At 53.1% G+C, this 23,357-nt stretch overlaps 1 protein-coding gene across 7 annotated transcripts in view; it reads left to right on the top strand.

Moving 5' to 3' along the window:
- Window positions 1-23,357, top strand: part of TNK2 (tyrosine kinase non receptor 2) — a 503,525-nt gene that overhangs the window by 436,846 nt on the left and 43,322 nt on the right. For 4 of the 7 annotated variants that reach the window (XM_069617503.1, XM_069617505.1, XM_069617507.1 and 1 more), the window contains 2 exons: window positions 21,105-21,196; window positions 23,095-23,214. In XM_069617503.1, coding sequence (XP_069473604.1) covers window positions 21,105-21,196; window positions 23,095-23,214 — 212 coding nt within the window. The remainder of the gene's footprint in view (window positions 1-21,104; window positions 21,197-23,094; window positions 23,215-23,357) is intronic. The other 3 variants (XM_069617508.1, XM_069617506.1, XM_069617504.1) reach the window with 2 other exon arrangements.

The following is a 23,357-nucleotide window of genomic DNA, read 5'->3' on the forward strand; positions in this document are numbered from 1 at the left end:
ACTTGTGTGCAGGTGCGTTATAAATGACTTATATCATATCATTTGATCACAGATGACCAGAAAGATATACAATGCTGCAGTAAGAAACGTCTGACTGGCAGCACCCAAATGGCAGTCTAGCCAGGTCATTCACTTTGCAGGACTGCTTTATCATAAATGCCCCATTAAAAAAAAAAAAATACCAAACTGAGGAATGTCTAGACTGGCTGCACCTAAATGCCTCTCTAGCCACTAATACCACATATCATGCCTGCTTAGCCTGGACATGGACAGCCATTATAATTTGTGTATAATCCTGCCTCCCCCACACATCCCCTCTCCCTCCCATCCCAACCTCCAAAATCTGCTCATTGGCCCAGAATTATCTCCACGTCCCTCTTCCTTGCCCCAGAGCTTACGGTTGAGGCTCCTTGCTTCACAGGTAAGTACTGGGATGAGGAAGAGTGGGACTAGGAGTAATGAAGATTACAGGTAGCTAAATCAAGCATTACTTCATGTACCTCTACCTCATCCCAGTACTTGTGTATGAGGCAGAGTGCCTTATACACAAGTACTGTCTCATACACACTGGGACGAGGAAGAATAGGGCTAGGAGTAATGAAGATTACCAATAAGTAATCCAGGCATTAAACACAAGTATTGGTGCAACACCATTGAGTTGACTGGGATTCAGCCTCCACCCCCTCCCCCCCCTGAAATGTTGGGCTATGTTGACCAGACCTGGCTGACCTTCAGAGCAGTTGCCAGACAGAAAAGGACACAGATGTTAAACGGCACCTGGGTTTCTCTGTTAACAAGAACCCACCAATTACTAACATAAAGCAATTCACTGTTAGTACCTGCATTCAAATGCCAATTTTTTTAGGCAATTGAAATCGTGATGTGGGTTTAATACTTGCATGCCAGGGGAGTGATTGGAAGGGTAGAGAGGGAACAGGAGACCACTCATTCTCACAGCAGTCCATAAGTGGGTGCTTTAAACCTTAAAGTAGAGAGTTAATTGCTTGTAACATTGAAGCTGCACTAGAATAGTCTCATAAAAATGCATAAAGAAATTAGATGACCCAAACAAATAAGTTTGCCCCTCCCCCACCGCCCATGAAGTTGGCACCCCTCCCAACATTTGAAGGGTTAGCCCCCGAAATGTAGGTTTTGTTGCACCCCTGAACGCAAGCACACACACCATTCACCATATACACACACGCACACCCAGCCAGCCATCCATACATTTAAGTGTACATTCTTTCACCATACTGGCACTCCCAGGCAGCGATTCATACATTTAAGTGTGCACCCTTTCACCATACAGGCACACCCAGGCAGCCACCCATACATTTAAGTGTGCACCCTTTCAACATACACTCACACAGGCAGCCACCTATACATTTAAGTGTGAACACTTTCAACATTTACTCACACACGCACACATCATGGGGTTGAGGGCAGCCCTAACACTTAAAAAAGAAATTGGGCCTCATTACAACTATGCCGGACTGTAAACGACAATGCTGGTAAACTCACCGGCACTGTTGTTTCCGGGCCGGCATATTACAGCTCTGCGGGCGGTTGCCGTCCTGCCCGGCAGGTCAGACCTGCCGGGCAGAACGGCACCCACCCGCATAGTTTTCCCCATTCCCATAGAGTCCGATAGGACTTTATGGAAATGGGGATTTACCATTTGCCGGCGCCTGACTTCCCAGACCGTCAGGGTTGTAATCCCCCGGTGTTACCGGGAAGTCGGGTGCCGGTAAATCATTACGGGGCTGGCGGCAATGGCACGGTTGCCGCCAAACCCGTAATGAGGCCCATCGTTTCTTTTTGAAGTCACTCTGACTTCATAAAGAAATTATTTCTGTTACAGAAATGATTTTTTTATAAATGCAGAGGGAATTCAAAAAGAAAATGTTTTTTTTTCTTTTCTACAAGTGGGGGCCCCTCCCAGAACATGTGCTGGTGGCCCCCCCCCCCCACCGCGGGGCCCCTGTTACGCCAGTGTGCTTGGGTATCCTTAGATGGCCTACAAGTGCTCCTTGTAAATGTTATTGCTTCAGCTGGAAACATTCTTTTGTCATTCTAAAGGTATTTCGCCTTTAGTTTATGTGTCAACTCCTTTTTTACCACACTCAATTTAACACAAAGATTTTCAGGAAAACGTGCAGTGTTTTCTTTTTTTGCAGCATGGCACAAGGCGCTTATATTTTTATTTATTTAATTGTTTTTTTTTTATTATGAGCTTAATACCATACCTGAGTTCGCTTTCTAAGCGCGGATCCGGGATTCGACCCTCTGTTGATCTGCGTGGTCTTGCTTCCGAGACCAGCGCGTTGCCCCTGTGCTATCCTGGAACCCTTGCTCCTTAGACGGTAAGAGATCTCAGTGGGTTAAGTGCTCACTGCCCACATCTGTGTGTGTGATCTGCAAGTCCCAGGTTAGAATCCTGGGACTACCAGCTGATCCTTAGGTAGTCAAATGGATACCAATTTCAGTTGAGTGATAATAATTGTATTTAAAATGTTCCTTGTGCAGTCAATGCAGTAAAACAATGTTTGTAATCTATTCCTACCTACCGCAAATCACTCATAATAGATAAATTCCCAGCGCCAGCTGCCTTCAGAAACCTTTTCAGCCTCCAAGAGACTGGGTAGCTCCATGTCCGCTGTGCTCTGTGCCATTGGGTGCCCTCGACACTGGGTATTTTGTAGGGTACGGAATGTTCGTATCCAGCTTTTTACCACAACAAACCTAACCCGGAAGGGCTCGGATTTCAAGCCATACAGGGATTGCGATGGGCAGATGTCTGTGTTGGACTTTGACAAGGTATTCCTTTAGTTCCTAGGACGGTGGGGCATACAGCAGAGGACTGTGTCTCATGCCAATCTGTTTATTCAAACGCCATCCATGTGTACTTAAAAACTACACCTTTTTCCAAAAAGGCGGACGAGGACACCATCAAAGTCACTGGCATGCAAGCCGTGCATGAGGGCAGCCGGGTGAAGCATGCTCTTCAGAGGTTGCCAGACAGATCAAACAGAAGGAGCACCAAAGGGGACCCCCTCTCCTCAAGTGAGACCTTGATGCAACACTTCTCTTCTTCCTCCTCCGGGAAGAGAAGCTGTCACTCCCTCTCCAAAAGTGAGGTCGCCATTCATTGAGGATTCACCACCTGAACTACCAATCCCCATCAGCTCCTCTAGTCTGGAGCAGTGGTGGCCTGTCAGGCGTCAGATGCTACCCTCTTTGTAAAGGTCCCAGTGGCTGTGGCGCTGTTGGTGTAGCCAGAGCCCCTTGTGCTCCTTGAAGCTGGCACGGGCAACCCTTTCATCCAAAACCCACAGGATCATCCTCCTTCATATCCTCTCTCTCCTCCAGACTTTCATGTCTTGGGTGAGATTCAGTAACTTCTGGTGAAGTGTGCCGTAGAGCTGGTGCTCACCTCAGAGAAAGGGAAGGGTTTTCGGGTGTCGAAGGACAGAGGCCCACTTCCAATCATGGATATTCAGTTGCTGAATGTGTACCTGTGGAAAGACGAATTCAAGATGATCACTTTGTCCCAGATTCTCCAGGCCCTCCAGCTTTAGGACTGGCTGGTGCCACTGGACTTCCAGGACACTTAGTTCCATGTGCCAATGAACACCCATTGCTAGTTGAAGGTATTGTCTTTCCTCAGCCGTAAGGATTTTAATCACGCGTTTGGGCATGGCGGCTGCTCGTCTCAGAAAGGAGGCTCACGTCTTTCCCTACTTGGATGACTGGCTCATTCAAGCTTCCACCCCAAATTTGGGGTTGGCCCAGATGCATTAAACCATCATCTTCTGCACAGCGTGGGGCTTCTCCCGTTATGCCACCTCAGTCACTCCACTAATATTGGGCCAGTTTTGGGCCATCCCTTCTGAGGAATCGGTGGCAAGCATCAGTTCCATGGTATGTGTCTTCCAAATCCAGAAACGGCTCCTTCACCTCGGCCTCTCAGTGTCTCCTTGGCCTCCTGCCATCCTGCATCTTTGTGGTGCCTGAGACCCGGTAGTGCATGAGGTCGCTACGGTACCTAAATCGTTGTTGGGGGTCTCGGGTTCAGGGCGACATGACAGACCCGTTGTAGGTCTCTTAACGGATTATCACAGGATCTTCTGTGGTGGATTCTGGGAGACACCGTGCTGAGTGGATAGTCTTAAGGGTTTGAGCGTCAAACTCAAGCTATCAGTGAGCTGACAGTGGTCCCCTGGGAACTCATCAGCTTGCTAGAACTGTGGACCACCAGGCTTGCTCTGGTTGCCTGCCCGTCCATATGGGGCAAGTGTGTCTCATTCTGATGGATAACCTGATGCCCATGCATTACCGCAACACGTGAGGTGGTGTGGTTTTGCTGCCACTGTGTAGGGAAGCTATGCGTCTCTGGTTCAAGCCTCTGTATCACGACTTCTCTCTGTAGGCCATCCATCTTAGTTGGAGAGAGAACGTGGTTGTAGATGCCTTGACCAGGCATGCTTCCGTCTTCTTTGAGTGTAGCTCTGCCAGGATGTTCTAGGCAAGATCTTTGCCCTTTGGGCGACGAGCCCTCCCCTCCCAAAGGAAATGCTAGTTCAGCTACAGGGAATTTCCCCCAAAGAAGCTGTGCGGGATGCATGGATTGTCGAGTCGAACATCGCTCTACTCTATGCTTTACTGCTGATTCCTGTTGTGCCACTGGTCGCTGGGAGTCATCAGAGGTTCATGGGTACTGTGAAATTGCTTGTCCTGGATGAGATCCGGAGTACCTTGTACCTTCATGGTTTGCTGCTGAGATTTAAGATGTGGGATCTTTCCGACAACATCCTGGATGTACTCTTTTCTGCCAGGAGGACAGACACCAAATCCAGCTATGCCTGCAGGTGCTGTAGTTTTCTGACTTGGTGACCAGAGAGGGGCCTGGACCCCCTGATCTGTCAGATATCTGTTGTTCTTGATTATTTCCTGCTCTTTGGCCTATGGGGGCCTTTGGGTTGGCTCTTTGAAGGGGTACTTTGCATCAAAGACCCCCTAGCAGGGCTTGTTCTCGTCTATTCCCAGCCCTATGCAGCTTTTGGAAAGATTCCTATATGGATTTTAAACTAGTTTTGACATTTCTCAAGGCAGCTCTGTTTGAGCACTTGCATTTTTGTCCTTTGATGTTGCTCACCCACAAGGTAATTTTCCTGGTCACTATTACTTCTGCTAGGCGGGTAAGTGAGCCCCCAGGGCCCTGTCCTTCAAGCCTTCATACCGTCTCCTCTCTAGGCAGGAAGTGACTCTGAGAGGACAATCGCCCTCCCCTCCGAAGGTCATATTGTATGTCCATCTCTTCCAGAATATCACAGGTGGAGGAGAGGTTTCAACGTCTGGACCCCAACAGAGCAATCAACTGCTGTCTCGCGCAGATGAGGGACATCAGAAAGGATGAGCAACTCTTGGTTACATTAGAGTTACCTCTGCCTTGCAGAGGAGTGTCCCTGTTTTGGACATCTGGCAGGCATACGTGGGCTTCACTATACACATTCGCCAAGCTGTGCTGGAGGCTTTCCTTGTTGGGTCTGGAGGCCTGTTTCGGACACGTGGTGCCGCAGAGGCTCCTGGTTCAGGTAGTTGTTCCTAGCCCTTTCCTCGTTCAGGTTCTGCACTGATTGGGAATCTGTCCAAGGTGATGAATTTGTGGAAGAGAGGATTCCAGTCAAAATGAAGCAATTGCTTAACCCCTTGGTACTTTTCTGAAGGTGTTGGTCCTTCACCTTCCATCCAGCTGTGCCCTCTTGATGAACAGTTCATTCCCTTCCTGCTGTTCTGTTGCCCCTCGGAATACTGAGGGCTAGGAACTGTTGCCCCTCGGGATACTGAGGGTTAGGGTAAAGGGCAGAACTGTTGCCCCTCGGGATACTGGGGGTTAGGGTAAGAGGCAGAACTGTTGCCACTCGGGATACTGAGGGCTATGGTAAGAGGCAGATACTGAGGGTTAGGGTAAGAGGCAGAACTGTTGCCACTCGGGATACTGAGGGCTAGGTTAAGTGGCAGAACTGTTGCCCCTCGGGATACTGAGGGTTAGGGTAAAGGGCAGAACTGTTGCCCCTCGGGATACTGGGGGCTATGGTAAGAGGTAGATACTGAGGGTAAGAGGCAGAACTGCTGCCACTCGGGATACTGAGGGCTAGGGTAAGAGGCAGAACTGTTGCCCCTCGGGATACTGAGGGCTAGGGTAAGAGGCAGAACTGTTGCCACTCGGGATACTGAGGTCTAGGGTATGGGGCAGAACTGTTGCCCCTCGGGATACTGAGGGCTAGGGTAAGGGGCAGAACTGTTGCCCCTCGGGACACTGAGGGCTAGGGTAAGGGGCAGAACTGTTGCCCCTCGGGACACTGAGGGCTAGGGTAAGAGGCAGAACTGTTGCCCCTCGTGATACTGAGGGCTAGGGTAAGGGGCAGAACTGTTGCCCCTCCGGATACTGAGGGCTAGGGTAAGGGGCAGAACTGTTGCCCCTCGGGATACTGAGGGCTAGGGTAAGAGGCAGAACTGTTGCCCCTCGGGACACTGAGGGCTAGGGTAAGGGGCAGAACTGTTGCCCCTCGGGATACTGAGGGCTAGGGTAAGGGGCAGAACTGTTGCCCCTCGGGATACTGAGAACTGAGGCCAGGGGAGGCTGCTGCCTTGATATACAGTGCACCTGTCACTTGATGTCGCATCAGGCATCACAAGTGCCCAATGGCGCTGAGCGGAGCTGCACACGCTGGTGACTGCAAAAGTTTCTAAAAACAGCTGGCCCTGAAGAAGATATGTCTAAGATGGATAATTACCCTGTTACACTCTCACATGCTATGCATCGTGCTGCCATCTAGTTTGTTTTCTGTTTAGTCTAAGGTGTGTACGTCAAACGTGTGCATGGTCTATTGTGTCCCACTCAACCTCCAGAAGAGGTGGCGGTGCCTTTGCACGAAGAGCTGTTCTGGGGGCTTGCCAACAGATCTGGAATAAAGGCCCACGTGGTGTTGTCCTTGTTAGTGCATTATTGCACACAGTTATCTTAACATTTAAAAAGGACTGTTCCGCTTTAGCCACAAGTTGGTGAAGTACTAAAAGCAAATGGGTTACTGGAGGATACCAGACTACAGCAGCAGTGTAACAGGGGAGACAATTCGAGAAATGTTTGCCTAAAATTTCTCAAGCACTTAACAAGCTGTTGGGATGTTCGAATGCAAGCTCCCAAGCAGTTCATTCATTCTAAGCATTGAGTAAAACGAGTGCAGCATGTGTGTTTAGCTCCTCTACACTCTTCATGCCCTAAAGACGGCAGCGTAGAGCTTAGTAAATGCGTAAATGAGGCGTTTTGGAAGCGGGTTGCTTGCTTGGTTAATCGGTGCTTAAAGAAGGCCTTCTATGTTGACTGAATTCCGTAGCAGTCTCTCACTCTTTCCTCCCTTCTGTTATGTTCATCTGCTACTTCTGCTCACTCACTCACTTGCTCTCTCTCTCTTTATCCTCATCGTGGGCCCCAAGTTTCTCTCCTTTGCATCTTCTTTTCTTTTTCTCTTCTCTTTCTCCCCTCTCTTCCTCGCCCGTTTCCCTTGTGCCCTCCAATTCCTCTTTCTCCACCACTTTACTTTTCTTCTTCTCATAATTTCGCTGATTTCCGTCTCTCATTTTCTCCTCCCTCATATTACCTTTCCCGCTCTCTCTTGACCTCCCTGCCTCTTTGTTTTCCTTCTACCTTTTCACTTCCGCACGGCTGTTTTTCCCCGCCTACCTTCTGTTCTGCACTGCCCTCTCCATCCTACCTGCTGTTCCTTCCTTGTCTTCGTCTTTTCTTTGTCTCGTCTGCATCCTCCCCTCCTTTCTTCCCTTTTCACCTCATTTGCTTTTTCCTTGCACGTCACCAGCGTCCACTCACCCCCCCCCTCAGTGTCTTAGAGCAGTGCTGCATCCTTGGAGTGATAGATCCAGACACACCTCATGGATGCACAAAAGGACCCCCCACATGGTTCACTCAGAATCTCGCCTGTCCAAAGTAGATAGTATGAGGGTCCATTTATTCCCATTAATGCGCAGCACATTGGATAGAAATGCTGCATAACTGGCAGATTGTGGTTAATATTGTAAAAACGTGAATACCCCCTTTTCCTGATTCTCCCCTGAGCTACCGCATGGTGTCCCAATCCAGCCCCCTTTCCATGATTCTTCACTGAGCTACCCCAATGGCGCCCAGTCCAGCCCCCTTTTCCTGATTCTCCCCTGAGCTACCCCATGGCGCCCCAGTCCAGCCCCCTTTCCATGATTCTCCCCTGAGCTACCCCATGGCATCCCAGTCCAGCCCCCTTTTCCTGATTCTCCCCTGAGCTACCCCATGGTGTCCCAATTCAGCCCCCTTTCCATGATTCTTCACTGAGCTACCCCAATGGCGCCCAGTCCAGCCCCCTTTTCCTTATCTGATTCTCCACTGAGCTACCCCATGGTGCCCCAGTCCAGCCCCTTTTCCTGATTCTCCACCGAGCTACCGCATGGTGTCCCAGTCCAGCCCCCTTTTCCCGATTCTCCCCTGAGCTACCCCATGGTGTCACAGTCCAGCCCCCTTTCCATGATTCTCCCCTGAGCTACCCCATGGTGTCCCAGTCCAGCCCCCTTTTCCTGATTCTCCCCTGAGCTACCCCATGGCGCCCCAGTCCAGCCCCCTTTCCATGATTCTCCCCTGAGCTACCCCATGGCATCCCAGTCCAGCCCCCTTTTCCTGATTCTCCCCTGAGCTACCCCATGGTGTCCCAATTCAGCCCCCTTTCCATGATTCTTCACTGAGCTACCCCAATGGCGCCCAGTCCAGCCCCCTTTTCCTTATCTGATTCTCCACTGAGCTACCCCATGGTGCCCCAGTCCAGCCCCTTTTCCTGATTCTCCACCGAGCTACCGCATGGTGTCCCAGTCCAGCCCCCTTTTCCCGATTCTCCCCTGAGCTACCCCATGGTGTCACAGTCCAGCCCCCTTTCCATGATTCTCCACTGAGCTACCCCATGGTGTCCCAGTCCAGCCCCTTTTCCTGATTCTCCCCTGAGCTACCCCATGGTGTCACAGTCCAGCCCCCTTTCCATGATTCTCCACTGAGCTACCCCATGGCGTCCCAGTCCAGCCCCCTTTTCCTGATTCTCCACTGAGCTACCCCATGGCGCCCCAGTCCAGCCCCCTTTTCCTGATTCTCCACTGAGCTACCCCATGGTGCCCCAGTCCAGCCCCGTTTTCCTGATTCTCCACTGAGCTACCCCATGGCGCCCCAGTCCAGCCCCCTTTTCCTGATTCTCCACTGAGCTACCCCATGGGGCCCCAGTCCAGCCCCGTTTTCCTGATTCTCCACTGAGCTACCCCATGGCGCCCCAGTCCAGCCCCCCTTTTCTGATTCTCCACTGAGCTACCCCATGGTGCCCCAGTACAGCCCCCTTTTCATGCTTCTCCACTGAGCTACCCCATGGCGCCCCAGTCCAGTCCCCCTTTTCCTGATTCTCCACTGAGCTACCCCATGGTGCCCCAGTCCAGCCCCCTTTTCATGCTTCTCCACTGAGCTACCCCATGGCGTCCCTGTCCAGCTCCCTTTTCCTGATTCTCCCCTGAGCTACCCCAAGGCATCCCAGTCCAGCCCCATTTTTCTGATTCTCCACTGAGCTACCCCATGGAACCCCAGTCCAGCGCCCTTTTCCTGATTCTCCACTGAGCTACCCCATGGCGCCCCAGTCCAGCCCCCCCTTTTCCTGATTCTACGCTGAGCTACCCCATGGTAGCCCAGTCCCTTTTTCCTGGATACGTGCATGCCATTCCTATTGTCCCCAGCACTCTGCCCCCACGTGGCTCCAGCCATCTTTGTCCTGCCACCCATTGACTGCCTATGTCTCACTATCCCTTTTTCTACAGCTCTTGGCCTATCTCTTCTGCAACCCTACCTCTTTTCCCCTTTATTTTCTTAGCTTCCAGCTCTCCCCCTAGGCAGCTACTCCTCTCTTCCCATATATCCCTGACTCCTGACGTGCCCATGCCCCTTCCTATGTCTGCTTGCTTTTTCACCACTACATGGGACCCCCTCTTCACCTACCTACTCGCCACATCTGCCTACTTCTTACTTCACTGACCCATGGCCCCATTCTTTTCTATGGCTTTCCCATGTCACCGCTCCAGGGCATCTTTCTTTTGCTCATCCAAACAAATGATTACCCTATTATGATATGATAAGGCATTTATAATGCGCCTATACACAAGTGTTTCAAGGCGTGACAAGGCAAGGGAGGGGAAACAGAGGGGAGACAAAGACAACGTTCCTACTAGACCAGGTGACCTTGAAATCCCGCAAGTGCAGGGGGAGGGGGGAGGGGAAAAGTGCAGGGGGAAAGGGGAGGGGGCAGTGCAGTACATAGGTTAACAGTAAATAATAAAGACAGTTAATAATAAATAATAAATAAAAGTGCAGCCAGCTGGTGGCAAGTGCAAGGGTAAGTGCAGACATCAGGTGTCAAGTGCTAGTAGGGGCTGTAGGGATACAGAAACAGCCCCCGAATGCAACGGTTGCTAGGGGGTCAGTGCAGGTGTACAACTGGTGGGGAGGGGACCTGTGCCCGAGATCAGAGGGTAGCCAGGTAACCAGTGCAGTTTCAGATTCACCCAGGAGATCAGCAGAGGAGAGGAGGAGAGAAAGCAGAAGCAAAGAGGAAGGTCTTGAGGTGCTTCTGGAACCAGAGATGGTTCTCCTCAAGTCTCAGAGAGGCAGGGAGGCAGTTCCAGGGAGGCAGTTCCAGAGGGAGGCACCAGCAGAAGAAAGAGATCTACCACCAACTCGCTGCTTGGAGAAGCGACTAACCCTTCTACTCTGCCACGGCAATCTCCCCCTACTGCCTCACTCCGGTCTTCCCTTTACAGCTGCCCCATGACAAATATGTCTCCCGGTCTCGCTCCCCATGCATTGGCCACCTGTTTCCCTACTTCTCTGAAACATTGTACTCCCTTCTCCCTCCCACTGCGCCAAATAGCCCTGCATCCTCATTTCCAGGTGTGTATCTTCTCTTCCCTGTTGCCCCCTGACGCCCCACAAGTCTCTCACTGTATGTTCTTGGCATTTCTTTCCCTCGCTCCATACTTCAATGCCTTTCTCTCCATGGATTCCTGCTTTTCCCATTGTTACCTCTTCTCTCCATATAGCTATGCCTCTCAACTTCTCCCTTTGCACCTCCCCATGTCTTCCTACAGCTTTCTCCCTAAAGCTTCTGTACGGGTGCAGAACGAGGAGACTGACACACAGGTGGCACAGTGATCGCTGTAGACTTATATTTAAGATCAAAACAAAGAGGAAACCTAGCTTTCCCTATAGCTTAGGGGTTTCCCTGCCTCAACTAAAAGTGCAAATGGGTCTGTCAGGATGTTGTAGCAACTAAAGAGTCCACCATCCCTTGTCAGAATGTCTCCATCTCTGTCCCTTACACTGATAACTAAACTAAAGGTGAACCAATGTTCTTGGTCAGGAGAATGACTCCCTCCTCCTGCATGGGACAGCACTGTTCTGTTTGCAAGTCTCTCACCAGGGGAATGACTCCCTTCCCCTGACTTCAATACTTCAAAACAAAGGATTGCTGGCTTTGCATCAAAAGTTAATTATTTCTTCTCTCTGGGGGGATTACTCCCTTCCCATGGATCACTGGTTTGATCCTCCTTGTAAACTCAATTACCAGGAGAATGACTCCCTTCTCCTGATGTCTTGCTCTCAGTGTTTTTCCCACACAGTCGGGGAAATTCCACCCCCTCCCCTGGACCATCTTTTCACTTGGTTTCACAGTTTCACAATGCTGGTGGAATTATTCCCTTCCGCCTTTCCTTCCTTGGCTTAGTTCTCACACTCTCTTGGCTTTTCATTTCACAGTTCACAAAACCAGGAGGAATGACTCCCTTCTCCTGGCTGTTCTAGTTCACAATGCCAGGGGAACAGTCTCCCTTGCTCTGACCTTTCTCGGGCTTCTATCCCAGTGCACAGTGCCAGGGAGGGAATGTCTTCCTTCCCCTGGCTTTTCGCAGGCTTGCTTTCACAGTTCAATAACAGCATGGGGAACGACTCCCTTCCCCTGATTTCTTTGATCACTTTGTAATTTGGGCCAGCTTGGGTCACTCTCCTGCCAAACCCATCACCACGAAAACAATATGCAAGTCTCTCTGAATTTACATGTGGGTCCCAGACCCATATCCTTCTTTTGAGTCGACCTGACAGACCTGGTTCTCTATCTTGCCAAGTACTGCCATGAAGGAGCAGATTTATTTCACTCTTTATGTGGTTGGGGGTCCTAAGCCCTTCCCTAGTGGATAGTGGCATAAATTACCCCACTGGTGTCCTTAGAAACTTTTTGTACTCAGACCACCTTTACCTTTGTCCCCTCCGGGTAGGTCGGTCCCCCGGTTGTTTATTTTGGAAGACATGCACCATTCCGGGGCTTGCAGGGATTGCGCAGTGTTGTGCGAGTTACGTGACCTGGATATAGCGTTCGCTTCTGGGCGCGCTGACCTCCCCGGAGACTACCACAGCAGTTTATGGTCATCTTCCCATATCCTCTGGATATGGTCCAGCCTTTCACGCTCCTGCATTGGGTCAGCCTTGTTACTGCGGTTCCTCCCTGCAGGTCTCGACGCCAACCCAGTTTCTGTGTTCTGGGTCCTCCAGCTTCCATGCCGTTTCTCTCGGCAGCTCCAGCTGTTGGCGGTTTCTCTCCTCCAGGCATGGGCGGGGCTTCTCCCTGGTTCCTGTAAGCTTCCTCGGTTGTTAGGGTTTCACTATCCCACTTCTCACTGCTTCTCCGCTCTCTGTGGCTCACCAGCCGGGTTCTGTCACATTGTTTTAGTTCTTCGTTAATTTCTGTTATGAATGAACAGAGATGACTAGAATGATCATTCTGGTACTTGCTGTTGCTCTTCATCACTCCTGAGAGCGTCCTCGTCTCAGTAGTTCTATGGTTGGTCATCTTCATGGCTCTGTACCTCTTTTTTTCAGTACTTCCAAAAGGTATGGAACCAATAGTACAGTAGCACATAGAGGTGCTAGGAAAATGAGTAGGAGACGAGGATAGAGGTGGGTTAGGGAGAACAGTGTTATGCCGTTTGTTTCCCAGATGGTCCATCCTTATCCCTAGAGGGGTAGACTCTCCCCATGAGATCCTCCCGCTGTGTACCACCCCTAGGGCGACTATCAGGTAGCAGCCTCGCCTCCCTGGCCTTATGGTAAGGCGCTACCCCTCGGCGAGAAGTGACGACATCAATGGATTCGTCACACTTCCTGGCTCTCTATTTTTCCCCTCCACCTCCAAATATCTTCCTCCTGCTCACTTTGCTAAATCTCTGTGGGCCGCAGCTCCCTTGCCATGGCTCCCTTGACGCATGTTTTCCCCTTCCTGTAGTCCAACAGTAGTCGCTCTAACTATGTCTTAAGCCTATTTTAAATTTGAGAGTATAATTTGCTGAGGGCACCACTTATGTCTTTCCCTCTCCTTAAAATTTTCATAATTTGCATAATAAAGTGCAAAGAGTAGGTTAAAAAAGCAGGCAGCATTTATTTTACCTCTTTTTTGTACAGTTTGCAGTGCAGCTTGAGTAAATTCCGCCTGCCATTTTCACATAACAGGCAGCATTTACAATGGCTGCCTATGGAATCCGCCTTTTTTATTGTTGGATTCCGTAGAAATTCATTAGTGTTACACCAGCATGAAAATATCATGCTGGCATGAACACATTTTGGGGGGAGGCGGTAGGGAAAAAGGTAAGTGGAAACGTAACTTCTGTTGGACCCTATCACCCTCTCTCTTCCTGGGTTTCAGAAACCATACCAATGCCCTAGAGCGTTAGACATAGGCCTCTACGCCTGACTTTACCAGCTTTTGTTATGCTGGGGGAGGAGAGGCGTGGAGCACGAACCCCTTTGTGGCAATGCACCGTTATGAAGTGAGCCTGGCCGTGTTTGCCTGAGGGCTAGAGTCACACTTACCACTGCTGCCTGGAAGGTTGAATGGGGAGTCGCAGAGGGGTGATGGAATGAGGGAGTCACAGAGGGGTGATATTACTGCGGCTACCTAGAAGGTGGAATGGGGAGGCGCAGAGGGGTGATATTACTGCGGCTACCTAGAAGGTGGAATGGGGAGGCGCAGAGGGGTGATGGAATGGGGGAGTCACAGAGGGGTGATATTGCCGCTGCTGCCTGGAAGGTGGAATGGGGAGTCGCAGAGGGGTGATATTGCCGCTGCTGCCTGGAAGGTGGAATGGGGAGTCGCAGAGGGGTGATATTGCCGCTGCTGCCTGGAAGGTGGAATGGGGAGTCGCAGAGGGGTGATATTACCGTTGCTGCCTGGAAGGTTGAATGGGGAGTCACAGAGGGGTGATGGAATGGGGGAGTCACAGAGGAGTGATATTATCGCTGCTGCCTGGAAGGTTGAATGGGGAGTCGCAGAGGGGTGATATTGCCGCTGCTGCCTGGAAGGTGGAATGGGGAGTCGCAGAGGGGTGATATTGCCGCTGCTGCCTGGAAGGTGGAATGGGGAGTCGCAGAGGGGTGATATTGCCGCTGCTGCCTGGAAGGTGGAATGGGGAGTCGCAGAAGGGTGATATTGCCGCTGCTGCCTGGAAGGTGGAATGGGGAGTCGCAGAGGGGTGATATTGTCGCTGCTGCCTGGAAGGTGGAATGGGGAGTCGCAGAGGGGTGATATTGCCGCTGCTGCCTGGAAGGTGGAATGGGGAGTCGCAGAGGGGTGATATTGCCGCTGCTGCCTGGAAGGTGGAATGGGGAGTCGCAGAGGGGTGATATTGCCGCTGCTGCCTGGAAGGTGGAATGGGGAGTCACAGAGGGGTGATGGAATGGGGGAGTCACAGAGGGGTGATATTGCCGCTGCTGCCTGGAAGGTGGAATGGGGAGTCGCAGAGGAGTGATATTCTTTGCGTCCGACAATGCAATTTGCTTTTTCATCTGTTTAGTGGTCTAAATAGTCTTTGAAATCTAGACTCTACTGCCTCTTAGCACCTTCGAATGCTTAACTTGTTGCTGCTGGTTTCCTTGTTCAGCCGTTTTACTTTCTGTCCTTTAAAAATCTGTAAAACCAAAAAAAGAACCATTCCGTATCCATACATGCCAATATGCCCCATTCCAGGAGATGGTAATCCAGTCCTGGTTTTAACTTTGCATTTTGAAACTTGTGCTGAATTTATAATGGGGAAATCTAGGATTACAAGTCCCAGAATGCAAAGTTAAAACCAGGACCGGACAACCCTCTCCGGAATGGAATTGGTCATGCATGTAGGCCTGTATCTGCAAAGTGTGATTTGCTGCAAAGGCACAGCCAGTTCATGAGCCATGTGTTCAGCTGCTGGAAGGCACAGTAGCGTGTGTCAGACATCAAGCCTCCAGAGAAAGTGTGCTGACTTACTATCTTTTCATTGGTGTGTCTATGGGTGAGACGAGCCACACTACTACAAACCCAAGATGTGTGATACTGACTTCATGTGCCTCTTTTGAACTGCCCGTGACTTTGTGGCAGAGCACACTAGCACATAAAGGCCAGTATCCCCAGTTCCATTTGCGAATGATAGTCCAGTCCTGGTTTTAAAATTGCATTCGGAGTCTTGTAGTCCTGTGCTTCCCCTTTATAAATCTAGGCTTAGAAAGTTCGTCCTCTAGCACAAGAGACTCAAATATTTTGGGAGCGCTCACTCACACCCCGGAAACTGGTGCAGTGGGTTCCTGAGGACTTGTGTATTTGCATTGCGCGTGACTGTGAGTGGGGACTGCTGGGGTGACAGTGAGTGGGGACTGCTGGGGTGACTGTGAGTGGGGACTGCTGGGGTGACTGTGAGTGGGGACTGCTGGGGTGACTGCTGCTGGGGTGACTGAGTTGGGACTGCTGGGGTGACTGTGAGTGGGGACTGCTGGGGTGACTGCTGCTGGGGTGACTGAGTTGGGACTGCTGGGGTGACTGTGAGTGGGGACTGCTGGGGTGACTGCTGCTGGGGTGACTGTGAGTGGGGACTGCTGGGGTGAGTAATGCTGGGGTGACTGTGAGTGGGGACTGCTGGGGTGACTGCTGCTGGGGTGACTGAGTTGGGACTGCTGGGGTGACTGTGAGTGGGGACTGCTGGGGTGACTGTGAGTGGGGACTGCTGGGGTGAGTGATGCTAGGGTGACTGTGAGTGGGGACTGCTGGGGTGAGTAATGCTGGGGTGACTGTGAGTGGGGACTGCTGGGGTGACTGCTGCTGGGGTGACTGTGAGTGGGGACTGCTGGGGTGAGTAATGCTGGGGTGACTGTGAGTGGGGACTGCTGGGGTGACTGCTGCTGGGGTGACTGAGTTGGGACTGCTGGGGTGACTGTGAGTGGGGACTGCTGGGGTGAGTAATGCTGGGGTGACTGTGAGTGGGGACTGCTGGGGTGACTGCTGCTGGGGTGACTGAGTTGGGACTGCTGGGGTGACTGTGAGTGGGGACTGCTGGGGTGACTGCTGCTGGGGTGACTGAGTTGGGACTGCTGGGGTGACTGTGAGTGGGGACTGCTGGGGTGACTGCTGCTGGGGTGACTGAGTTGGGACTGCTGGGGTGACTGTGAGTGGGGACTGCTGGGGTGAGTAATGCTGGAGTGACTGTGAGTGGGGACTGCTGGGGTGAGTAATGCTGGGGTGACTGTGAGTGGGGACTGCTGGGGTGACTGCTGCTGGGGTGACTGTGAGTGGGGACTGCTGGGGTGAGTAATGCTGGGGTGACTGTGAGTGGGGACTGCTGGGGTGACTGCTGCTGGGGTGACTGTGAGTGGGGACTGCTGGGGTGACTGTGAGTGGGGACTGCTGGGGTGAGTGATGCTAGGGTGACTGTGAGTGGGGACTGCTGGGGTGAGTGATGCTGGGGTGAGTGATGCTGGGGTGACTGTGAGTGGGGACTGCTGGGGTGACTGCTACAGGGGTGACTGAGTTGGGACTGCTGGGGTGACTGTGAGTGGGGACTGCTGGGGTGACTGCTGCCGGGGTGAGTGTGAGTGGGGACGGCTGGGGTGACTGTGAGTGGGGACTGCTGGGGTGACTGTGAGTGGGGACTGCTGGGGTGACTGTGAGTGGGGACTGCTGGGGTGACTGTGAGTGGGGACTGCTGGGGTGACTGTGAGTGGGGACTGCTGGGGTGACTGTGAGTGGGGACTGCTGGGGTGAGTGATGCTGGGGTGAGTGTGAGTGGGGACTGCTGGGGTGAGTGATGCTGGGGTGACTGACTGGGGACTGCTGGGGTGACTGCTGCTGGGGTGACTGAGTTGGGACTGCTGGGGTGACTGTGAGTGGGGACTGCTGGGGTGAGTAATGCTGGGGTGACTGTGAGTGGGGACTGCTGGGGTGACTGCTGCTGGGGTGACTGTGAGTGGGGACTGCTGGGGTGACTGTGAGTGGGGACTGCTGGGGTGAGTGATGCTAGGGTGACTGTGAGTGGGGACTGCTGGGGTGAGTGATGCTGGGGTGAGTGATGCTGGGGTGACTGTGAGTGGGGACTGCTGGGGTGACTGCTACAGGGGTGACTGAGTTGGGACTGCTGGGGTGACTGTGAGTGGGGACTGCTGGGGTGACTGCTGCCGGGGTGAGTGTGAGTGGGGACGGCTGGGGTGACAGTGAGTGGGGACTGCTGGGGTGACAGTGAGTGGGGACTGCTGGGGTGACTGTGAGTGGGGACTGCTGGGGTGACTGTGAGTGGGGACTGCTGGGGTGACTGTGAGTGGGGACTGCTGGGGTGACTGCTGCTGGGGTGACTGAGTTGGGACTGCTGGGGTGACTGTGAGTGGGGACTGCTGGGGTGACTGCTGCTGGGGTGACTGAGTTGGGACTGCTGGGGTGACTGTGAGTGGGGACTGCTGGGGTGAGTAATGCTGGAGTGACTGTGAGTGGGGACTGCTGGGGTGACTGCTGCTGGGGTGACTGTGAGTGGGGACTGCTGGGGTGACTGTGAGTGGGGACTGCTGGGGTGAGTGATGCTAGGGTGACTGTGAGTGGGGACTGCTGGGGTGAGTGATGCTGGGGTGAGTGATGCTGGGGTGACTGTGAGTGGGGACTGCTGGGGTGACTGCTACAGGGGTGACTGAGTTGGGACTGCTGGGGTGACTGTGAGTGGGGACTGCTGGGGTGACTGCTGCCGGGGTGAGTGTGAGTGGGGACGGCTGGGGTGAGTGATGCTGGGGTGACTGACTGGGGACTGCTGGGGTGAGTGATGCTGGGGTGACTGTGAGTGGGGACTGCTGGGGTGACTGCTGCCGGGGTGAGTGTGAGTGGGGACGGCTGGGGTGAGTGATGCTGGGGTGACTGACTGGGGACTGCTGGGGTGAGTGATGCTGGGGTGACTGTGAGTGGGGACTGCTGGGGTGACTGCTACAGGGGTGACTGAGTTGGGACTGCTGGGGTGACTGTGAGTGGGGACTGCTGGGGTGACTGCTGCCGGGGTGAGTGTGAGTGGGGACGGCTGGGGTGAGTGATGCTAGGGTGACTGTGAGTGGGGACTGCTGGGGTGACTGCTACAGGGGTGACTGAGTTGGGACTGCTGGGGTGACTGTGAGTGGGGACTGCTGGGGTGACTGCTGCCGGGGTGAGTGTGAGTGGGGACGGCTGGGGTGACTGTGAGTGGGGACTGCTGGGGTGACTGTGAGTGGGGACTGCTGGGGTGACTGCTGCTGGGGTGACTGAGTTGGGACTGCTGGGGTGACTGTGAGTGGGGACTGCTGGGGTGACTGTGAGTGGGGACTGCTGGGGTGACTGTGAGTGGGGACTGCTGGGGTGACTGTGAGTGGGGACTGCTGGGGTGAGTGATGCTGGGGTGAGTGTGAGTGGGGACTGCTGGGGTGAGTGATGCTGGGGTGACTGACTGGGGACTGCTGGGGTGACTGCTGCTGGGGTGACTGAGTTGGGACTGCTGGGGTGACTGTGAGTGGGGACTGCTGGGGTGAGTAATGCTGGGGTGACTGTGAGTGGGGACTGCTGGGGTGACTGCTGCTGGGGTGACTGTGAGTGGGGACTGCTGGGGTGACTGTGAGTGGGGACTGCTGGGGTGAGTGATGCTAGGGTGACTGTGAGTGGGGACTGCTGGGGTGAGTGATGCTGGGGTGAGTGATGCTGGGGTGACTGTGAGTGGGGACTGCTGGGGTGACTGCTACAGGGGTGACTGAGTTGGGACTGCTGGGGTGACTGTGAGTGGGGACTGCTGGGGTGACTGCTGCCGGGGTGAGTGTGAGTGGGGACGGCTGGGGTGACAGTGAGTGGGGACTGCTGGGGTGACTGTGAGTGGGGACTGCTGGGGTGACTGTGAGTGGGGACTGCTGGGGTGACTGTGAGTGGGGACTGCTGGGGTGACTGTGAGTGGGGACTGCTGGGGTGACTGTGAGTGGGGACTGCTGGGGTGACTGCTGCTGGGGTGACTGAGTTGGGACTGCTGGGGTGACTGTGAGTGGGGACTGCTGGGGTGACTGCTGCTGGGGTGACTGAGTTGGGACTGCTGGGGTGACTGTGAGTGGGGACTGCTGGGGTGAGTAATGCTGGGGTGACTGTGAGTGGGGACTGCTGGGGTGACTGCTGCTGGGGTGACTGTGAGTGGGGACTGCTGGGGTGACTGTGAGTGGGGACTGCTGGGGTGAGTGATGCTAGGGTGACTGTGAGTGGGGACTGCTGGGGTGAGTGATGCTGGGGTGAGTGATGCTGGGGTGACTGTGTGGGGACTGCTGGGGTGACTGCTACAGGGGTGACTGAGTTGGGACTGCTGGGGTGACTGTGAGTGGGGACTGCTGGGGTGACTGCTGCCGGGGTGAGTGTGAGTGGGGACGGCTGGGGTGAGTGATGCTGGGGTGACTGACTGGGGACTGCTGGGGTGAGTGATGCTGGGGTGACTGTGAGTGGGGACTGCTGGGGTGACTGCTGCCGGGGTGAGTGTGAGTGGGGACGGCTGGGGTGAGTGATGCTGGGGTGACTGACTGGGGACTGCTGGGGTGAGTGATGCTGGGGTGACTGTGAGTGGGGACTGCTGGGGTGACTGCTACAGGGGTGACTGAGTTGGGACTGCTGGGGTGACTGTGAGTGGGGACTGCTGGGGTGACTGCTGCCGGGGTGAGTGTGAGTGGGGACGGCTGGGGTGAGTGATGCTAGGGTGACTGTGAGTGGGGACTGCTGGGGTGACTGCTGCCGGGGTGAGTGTGAGTGGGGACGGCTGGGGTGAGTGATGCTGGGGTGACTGACTGGGGACTGCTGGGGTGAGTGATGCTGGGGTGACTGTGAGTGGGGACTGCTGGGGTGAGTGATGCTGGGGTGACTGTGAGTGGGGACTGCTGGGGTGAGTGATGCTGGGGTGAGTGTGAGTGGGGACTGCTGGGGTGAGTGATGCTGGGGTGACTGACTGGGGACTGCTGGGGTGAGTGATACTGGGGTGACTGTGAGTTGGGACTGCTGGGGTGACTGTGAGTGGGGACTGCTGGGGTGAGTGATGCTGGGGTGAGTGTGAGTGGGGACTGCTGGGGTGAGTGATGCTGGGGTGACTGACTGGGGACTGCTGGGGTGACTGCTGCTGGGGTGACTGAGTTGGGACAGCTGGGGTGACTGTGAGTGGGGACTGCTGGGGTGAGTGATGCTGGGGTGACTGTGAGTGGGGACTGCTGGGGTGACTGCTGCAGGGGTGACTGAGTTGGGACTGCTGGGGTGACTGCTGCCGGGGTGACTGTGAGTAGGGACTGCCGGAGTGACTGTGACTGAGTGGGGACTGCTGGGGTGAGTGATGCTGGGGTGACTGTGAGTGGGGACTGCTGGGGTGACTGTGAGTGGGGACTGCTGGGGTGAGTGATGCTGGGGTGACTGTGAGTGGGGACTGCTGCCCACTCGGATCACCAGGTTTGGCTCGTGCTCGGTTTAAAGGTCTGTGGCTCTAGAAATCTATAGCAAAACCTTCTTCTACTTTCACTAACACTGCTTTAATCTGTAGCCGTGCCCTCTGACTGTGCTTCTGGTGACCCCCTGCTCTTGGCAGGAGCACTTCCTATCAGCTGGCATTCCCCCACCCTTAGCTTCAGGTGCCCTGCCTGTGCACTCCTCTAATGTAACCTGTGCTGTGCCCTTCTTTCTCCACAGGCTGTACCTGGGAAATCCCATGGACCCGCCTGACATCCTGGGCGTAAACGTGAACTCGGCACGACCCACCCAGCTGCCAGGAAGGGCTAAAAGTAAGTAATGGACAGTGTGAGACCAGCCCACCGCCTCCTCGTGTGGCAGCCGCCCCTCTTCACTCTGCTGCAGGCGCTGCTCTGCCAAGTCGGTGTGCATGTCCTTTAGGTAATGTGCAGTCTGACCCCAGCAGATGCAGGGACGTCATTTCACCAAAATGCCAGGGGTAGCGGAAGTGACATCACCCGACCCTTGACCCTCTGATGACATCACAGGAAGTGATGTCATTAGACCCCGCCCCAAAGTGATATAGCGGGTAGCGATGGAACACGACATTTCACCCGTTGACAAAACAGGAAGTGGCATCACATAGCATTGTACACTACGAAAAATATAGTTACGATATCACTATATGATGTACATTCATACAAGAATGGATCGCCATATGTATCATTAAGTTCAGTGTTTATTGGCCCGTATTACCAAATGACTGTGTATGCAAGCAGACGCCCATGACCAAATGATAAGCGTAAGTGCTATATAATAACACATCAGTAAGCGCTTTATATAGAAAACATATACACCCAATATCACCCAACCTGTGTTGGTACTCATTTATCGACCTCAGAAAGATCAAAGGCTGAGTTGAGGCGTTTAAGAACAGACTAAATCAGTGACTCACCCCCTGAAGTGTGCCTGAAATAAACATTTAATGAGGCCAGCAATTACTGTATAGAATTCCAGAAAGACACATTATTTGGTATTCCTATTCTTTCTTATTTAGGGTCAGTGCTGAAAGTGTTAGAAGAAAAATAAGAACAAGTGCCTCAAGTCTTTTTTTTAAGGGGCCTGAACAAGAAAGCCAGCCACCCCAGAAGTAAAGAGCCACAGCCCAGGAGCTTGCATAACTTAAAAAAAAAAAAAAAAAAAAAAAAAGTATTTTTTTTTTTAGTAGAGGTCGCAAGGGACACCACAGAGGTCGCAAGGGACACCACAGAGGTCGCAGTTGCGACCCCTGGCGACCCCCAAATGACGTCCCTGAGCAGATGGCCAGAGACCAGTCCACTTCCTCCTCTGGTCCTCAGGCGGCAGCGCAGCCGCTCCTCTTCACTCTGCTGCAGGCGCTGCTCTGCCAAGCCGGTGTGCATGTCTTTTAGGTTATGACTTTCTTGCCAATGTTGGACACATCAGCCAAGATTTTTAAAATAAAAAGGTGGCATAAGGGGAGTGGGGTGGAGCAGGTTTCCAGGGTGACAGAGGTATTTTCAAAGGCAGGTTAGCAAACTGCTATTACCATACTTTTTTGGGCTCTAGGCACTAGTAAAGGTTGGCTCAAACAGCATTAAGTCGACCTATAGAAATATGACACATCCTGGGAGGTTAAGTGCAAAATCATATTTGAAAAAATCATTAGCAAATAGAGGATCGGCAGGCAAACTCGGGGAAAAGCTTGTGGGATTATGGCAGATGGGGGAGAACCACATTAAGAAAGGGAAACCCCAGAGGTAAACTATGTGGTATTTCAAATTTCGAAAAAGGGTGGTTGGTACGAGATGGCATCCTTTTAATCACAACTTTGTTGTTGTTGCAGAGTCCATATGCCTTTGCACTGCCCCTTCCCACCTCCAGGCCATTTTGACCCTGGTGCTGCACTTAACCCTCTGACTTCTCTCCCACGATCTAGTGTTCTCAAAACCAGCACATTAACACCATGGTCTGCATGTGCATATGGACCAGCTGAGGGGCGTAAAGCCATACTCACTTGGCCTGTCTATGGCTGGAGCCTCCGTCGAAAAAAGAGCATGGTTTATAAGATTGGCAGGAATACATCTGTCGGCCTATTAACCCCTTCTTTTCCGTTCTTTTCTTGCATCTTGTTTCTTGCACACTAATTCTTGCTTCCTCTCCTCCCGCCCTGTTTCTACCACCCCCCTTTTTTTCCTGTTTTCTCCTGCAGGGCAGCGCCCGCCGCGGCCACCTCAGCCCGCCATTGTGGTTCAGAGTAAGTTCCGGCGTTCCTTGCGACATGCGCCCTGCTCCTGTACTCTGTGCTCACACTTATCACCTCTCTTCCAAGGTACCCTGTGTGCCGTGCCTTGCTTGCATACTCCTCTTACTTTGCTGCTGCCCTGAGACTTGTTGCACCGTCTTGTGGTATGCCCAGTGTGAGAACTCAATATGGCACAAGCATCCGTGAGGGGAGTCTGGGGCCACGCGAGA

The sequence above is a fragment of the Ambystoma mexicanum genome, chromosome 10 (genome assembly GCF_040938575.1).
Source record: "Ambystoma mexicanum isolate Mex_15411 chromosome 10, UKY_AmexF1_1, whole genome shotgun sequence".
Classification (NCBI taxonomy): domain Eukaryota; kingdom Metazoa; phylum Chordata; class Amphibia; order Caudata; family Ambystomatidae; genus Ambystoma; species Ambystoma mexicanum.